Raw genomic sequence first — 6,025 nt, 5'->3', positions numbered from 1 at the left:
GATGAGGGGAAAGCAGTGGATGTGTTATTCCTTGACTTTTGCAACGGTTTTGATACCGTCTCCCACAGTATTCTTGCCAGCAAGTTAAAGAAGTATGGGCTGGATGAATGGACTATAAGGTGGATAGAAAGCTGGCTAGATTGTCGGGCTCAACGGGTAGCGATCAAGGGCTCCATGTCTAGTTGGCAGCCGGTATCAAGCGGAGTGCCCCAAGGGTCGGTCCTGGGGCCAGTTTTGTTCAATATCTTCATTAATGATCTGGAGGATGGCGTGGATTGCACCCTCAGCAAGTTTGCAGATGACACTAAACTGGGAGGAGAGGTAGATATGCTGGAGGGTAGATATAGGATACAGAGGGACCTAGACAAATTAGAGGATTGGGCCAAAAGAAATCTGATGAGGTTCAACAAGGACAAGTGCAGAGTCCTGCACTTAGGACGGAAGAATCCCATGCACTGCTACAGACTAGGGACCGAGCGGCTAGGCAGCAGCAGAAAAGGACCTAGGGGTTACAGTGAACGAGAAGCTGGATATGAGTCAACAGTGTGCCCTTATTGCCAAGAAGGCTAACGGCATTTTGGGCTGTATAAGTAGGGGCATTGCCAGCAGATCGAGGGATGTGATCCTTCCCCTCTATTTGGCATTGATGAGGCCTCATCTGGAGTACTGTGTCCAGTTTTGGGCCCCACACTACAAGAAGGATGTGGAAAAATTGGAAAGAGTCCAGCGGAGGGCAAGAAAAATGATTAGGGGCTGGAGCACATGACTTATGAGGAGAGGCTGAGGGAACTGGGATTGTTTAGTCTGCAGAAGAGAAGAATGAGGGGGGATTTGATAGCTGCTTTCAACTACCTGAAGGGGGGTTCCAAAGAGGATGGATCTAGACTGTTCTCAGTGGTAGCAGATGACAGAACAAGAAGCAATGGTCTCAAGTTGCAGTGGGGGAGGTTTAGGTTGGATATTAGGAAAAACTTTTTCACTAGGAGGGTGGTGAAGCACTGGAATGGGTTACCTATGATTCTATGAAATGGGGCTTTCCCTCAGTATGGCTGAGCAGACACAGAAGGGAAAGGAGGGATACAGAAAATAGATGGAGCTGGCTCTGATGGAGCTCCCAAATTGACAATAATACCTATCTCTTATACAGTGCTTTTCATCAGTAGATCTGCAAGTGCTTTACCAAGGGAATCAATATCATTACCCCATTTAACAGATGGGGAAACTGAGGCACAGAGAAGGGAAGTGACCTGCCCAAGGTGACCAAGCAGAGACAAGAGCAGAACCCAGGTTTCCTGCGCCTCCCCAATCCCGTCCAGGACTCCACCCCCAAGCCAGCCCACTTCCCTTATCAACAGAGTGATTCTCACCGTTTTGTTACTCCACCCATAGAAATCTGCATGGTTCCTGGTCCACTTGGGAACCATGGTTAGGGCTTGGATCCTCCTTGTTCACACAGATAAAATGCCCTCGCCGCTCTCCACCACAAATTCCGTGTCCGTCTGTTTCAGGAGTCGGACGGTGAGAAGGAGACCAAGAGACGGGTTCGGGCACAAGACATCCAGCGTCTCCCAGCTGGAGATCCCCCCGCCCCTCGAGGAAAGGTGTGTCTGAGCACCACCCAAAATGCACCATGCAGGAAGACGGGATGGCCAAAAGCTGCAGCACAAGGAAAATGGCTCTTTTTAAAAAATTAAAGTCACCAGGGTTGAGGCTGAGCCGAGCCCCTGGGTCGGAACACGTGGGATGTGGGGAACATTCAGATCGAGTCCAAAGGTTGAGGTCAAGTTGATCTCCCAGGAGCACTGTCCCGTGCACCTCCTTAGTTCTGGCTCTGCCACGGGAAAGAGTTGGAGATGATCTGGGGCAGCAGGGCCAGGGAGTACCAGATGGTCAGCCCCGTCAGCCCAGGAGTTGGGATAGGCATCTGAGCAGGTGGCTTAGACAGGGAGTTGGGGCAGGTTCTGCTCAGACAGAGATAAGTCAGGGATGGATGGCGGCTGGGGGATGGAGGGGTGGGGTGCTGAAAAGGGAACGTGTTGTGCAATTGCCAGGACTCTGTCTAGAGGTCACGTCTCTCTCACTCGCTCTCTCCTCGTCTCCTAGGCTCACGCTGGAAGAAGCGTCCTCCTGGAAGCGCTCGTTTGATTGCGTGCTGGCGAGCCCGGCTGGCCGGAGCGTCTTCGTAGAGTTCCTGCGGACAGAGCACAGCGACGAGAACATGGCCTTCTGGCTGGCCTGCGAGGAGCTCAAGAGGGAGCAGAGCCAGGAGCAGGTCTGCGAGAAAGCCAAGAAGATCTACCTGGATTACATCTCCATCCTGTCCCCAAAGGAGGTAGGTCTGCCACAGCCCTGCTGGGAGGCAGCTCAGGGGACATCGCTCCAAGCTGATGCCCTCCCATTGTTGTCACCTCGCAACGTAATGCAACAGCCAGGGAAACGAGGCCCTAAATGCAGGGCACTGCCTTGAATATTGGGGGAGGGCAGCATAGGGTGTCTCCTTGCAGCCGCGCACCTGACGCCCCAGCAGTGGGACCATCCCCACAGCAAGTGGTCCTCTGACATCAGCCAGCTGAGCTTCCCTGCAGCAGTTGCTCCTGGCTGTAGAGTTGGCCCCTACTTTATTTGGAATGGGCAGGTCCTTGAGTTAACTGTCACGGTCTCCCAGCCTCGCGGCTAGCTGCTGGGTCACAGTAGCTCAAGGCACGTTGGAACCATCTGCGCAAGTGCCCGAGACAGGCTGGGGTCGCTCCAAAGGGCTCTTGGCGGGGGCCAGGAAAGCCAGGGCATCCCAGCAGCGCCGCTGCGTGAGGAGTCCTGGCCCCTTGCTTCAAGAACGTTGTTCATCGCCCTCTGCAGGTCAGCATCGATGCTACCGTGCGCGAGTCAATCAACAGTTCCCTGGCGAGGCCCAGCACGCACATATTCAACGAGGCCCAGGCACAAGTCTATGCCCTCATGCACCGAGACTCCTACCCCAGGTTCCTGAGCTCACCCCTGTACAAGTCGCTGGAGCAGAGACTGTCTGCCCTGACTTGTGACACATAGCAAAGCCCCTTGCACGCACGCACACACATTTCAGGATACAGCCAGCTCCTTCAGCTTCATGCCAGCTCGTCAAGGCACCGGGGTAGACGGGACAGAGCCCCAGTTCTCTCTCTCTCCATGGGTGAAGCCACTGGTGTTTTGATAGCGACGCTGATCTAGAACTTATTCTAGTCTGTCTGAACCAAACAAGATGTAACTCATGCTGGGTTTTGGGAGGATTTCACTAGGGCCTGTAGAGATGGGAGAGCCCGGGGTCCTAGAATTCAGAGCCTTTCAGAGCATTGCTTGTCCTAGAACTTGGATGGTATCTGAGCTGGCGTGGTTCTAGAGCACAGGCGGTATGTGTGGCCTGGACCATGGTTCTAGAATGTGGATGGTCACAAGCTGGAGTGGGATCTACAGTGTGGCTTGTGTCTGATCTAGGGGTTCTACTACATGCCTTGTACATGAGTCTGGGCTTCTAGAACAAAGATCACATCTGATCTGTGATGGGTTCTAGACTGTGGAGCCTTCTAGAACTGTGGGGGCTTTTAGGATCGTGAATCTTCTAGAGCTTGAAGCTCCGTGTTTTTGTTTTAGGGACAAGAAAAATTCTCCACCCAAAATTAATTGTATTTCAGAATTTCTAAGAGTTTCGTAAGCATTTTTTCCCACTTCTCTGAGCCGAGTCAACACGGCTCAGCTAGTCACTTAGTACTGGAGCAGGTCCCAGCTAGCCAGCACATTTAAAATCTGGCCAAGTAGCTCACAGGCCCAGCTCTAGATGGTCACTAGAGAAGAGACTAACATTATTCTATTTATCAGTTGGGGCTGAAAACATATATTTTGTCCAGTGAATGCAAAAAAAAAAAAAAAAAAAATCCACCGGGGATTAATTAAAAAAAATTACTGGGCAATGACTTGGCTGGTACATACCAGACATTACTAGCCACTTGCTAGTCTTTAGGACCACATATGCAAAGGTGGCTACTTGTTTTGGGTGTCCGCCTTTAGCCACCTTGGGCATGACTTTCAGAGGCAGCGAGCCCCCAGAAATCTAATGGGAGTTACATGCACCCAGAAAAGTGTCTCAGAGGCATCTTGCGTTAGGTGCCCCAAAATGAAGCTGCCCCCTCCAAAAAATCCTGCCTGAAAATGTTGGCGATTTTAACAGCTCCTTCATTGGCTCTACAAGATCAGCCAAGGTCTCTCTTGTGTTTTATGATTTGTGGCCAGTCCTATCTACCTCATTCTAAGAGACTGCAACTTCTAAATGCCCAGGCTCTTGTTAGCGGACAGGACAGTGACTGTCTCTGCAATCTGTGTATATATATATATTTATAAATAAATCTATACATAAAGAGAGCTGCTTATGTATGAAATGAGTCAGCAAATCTATCTTTTTCCTTCAGGAGACAGATGCCATTAATAACGCTCTCTCACTTTCATCCATAGAGCTCCAAGTGCTTGACAGAGGAAGAGCAGACCCATTAGCCTTGCTTTGGAAGATGGGGGGAAACTGAGGCAGAGCAGAGAAGTGACTTGCTCAAGGTTGCAGAGCAGAGCCAGGACTAGAACCCAGGTTTCCTAACTCCCGCTCTGGTGCCCTAGCCATGGGACCATGCTGCCTCTGTTCATTGACCTTTGCTCCAGCATTCCCCTTTCACTTATATCAGCATAATTCCAGTGGTGTCCCCGGGGTCCTGCTGGGCTACATGATGTCTCTGCCAGATGAGACCTTAACACTAGTAATACCCAGCTCTTCCCATCAGTAGATCTCAAAGCACTTTACAAAAATAGGTCAGTAGCGTTATCCCTATTTTGCCAGCAGGGAAACTGAGGCACAGAGCAAGGACGTGCCTTCCCAAGGTGACCCAGCAGGCCAGTGGCAAAGCCAGGAATAGCACGCAGGATCCATTCGCCCCAGTCCCGTGCTCTATCCCCTAAGTATCGCAGCCTCCTTAACAGAGATGAAGGCCCAAATGGCTTGTGGTTTCGGATGCCTCCATTTTTTGGGGTGCTCAGCTTGAGAACCCTTCAGAAAGCACTCGGCACCCACCTCTGAAAATCGGGTGCCCCATAGCAGACACCATCAAGCGAGGCACCCCCCGTCACTTACAAAAATGGCAACCCTAGGGCCTGTTTGCTCGGCGTGAACAGTCAAGATCCCAGGGGACTTTGCTGCACAGTGGAGTAGACGTTGCTCTGAAGACCTTGGCCTAAATGACCCCTACTCCCAATGCTGTGTGCCACTTGGCTGCTACCCTCCACCCCAGAGCTGGCTGCCTGTCTGCAATCTAGAGTTGAAGGCATTTGGGCAGAAAGGCACTAGAGAGAGGTATAACATTACAGTAAGAACGGCTAAGTCCCCCGCATGCGGGCGTTAGAAAGCAAGGATACCCAGCCACGCTTTTTACACCTTTATTGCTCTAGCTGCAGATTTTCTCTCCCTTTCACCCCCTTTTTTGGGGGGGGAGCAGGGATACGTTCTATCCTAGAGAGCAAACGAAGCTGGCTGATCCACACGCTGCATATGGCAGGGGACTAGCACCATGGGGCCCTGACTGATGGAGATAAAAGCATGAGAGCAGGCAGGCACCCAACCCTGCCTGCACCGAGCCTGAAGTGGGTCATAGGGCAGAATTGAGGTGGCAGGAGCTCTGTCCCATCCCGCCCCCCCGTGCTTTCTCTTCTCCATCCTGCCGCTCCTCTACCCCATTCTAACGGCTCCTTCAGCCTGTAAGCATGGGCCCCGGTGCTTTCCACTCTCGTTAGGTGATGCTCAAAAGTCTCCCCAGTTCAGAGTGGTTAATCCCCCCAAAGTTTGGCGCTGAAGCTAGGAGGTGGCGCTGAATAACAGCTTCCCCCATGCGATCCCTGCTCCAGTCGGGTCAGGCGTACCGTTAAGAACAGCCTCCCTCGCATGGAATTTTCCATGGCCAGTCCCACCTGGAATCAGGATACACAGAGGCAGCCGCCAAGAAAGGGCACAATTATTTAC

The 6,025-nt window shown here is 51.9% G+C and overlaps 1 protein-coding gene across 1 annotated transcript; it reads left to right on the top strand.

Moving 5' to 3' along the window:
• Nucleotides 1–1,461: 1,461 nt before the first annotated feature.
• LOC112121116 (regulator of G-protein signaling 19-like) lies at nucleotides 1,462–3,835 on the top strand. Its single transcript, XM_026657194.2, has 3 exons — nucleotides 1,462–1,601; nucleotides 2,104–2,332; nucleotides 2,857–3,835. Exons 1-3 carry the CDS (start codon nucleotides 1,462–1,464, stop codon nucleotides 3,043–3,045), a joined length of 558 nt encoding a protein of 185 aa, XP_026512979.2. The 3' UTR covers nucleotides 3,046–3,835.
• The last annotated feature ends 2,190 nt before the right edge of the window (nucleotides 3,836–6,025 follow it).

The sequence above is a fragment of the Terrapene carolina genome, unplaced genomic scaffold (genome assembly GCF_002925995.2).
Source record: "Terrapene carolina triunguis isolate 2854851 unplaced genomic scaffold, T_m_triunguis-2.0 Scaffold236, whole genome shotgun sequence".
Lineage (NCBI taxonomy): Eukaryota > Metazoa > Chordata > Testudines > Emydidae > Terrapene > Terrapene triunguis.
This window is presented reverse-complemented; position numbering and strand designations above follow the sequence as displayed.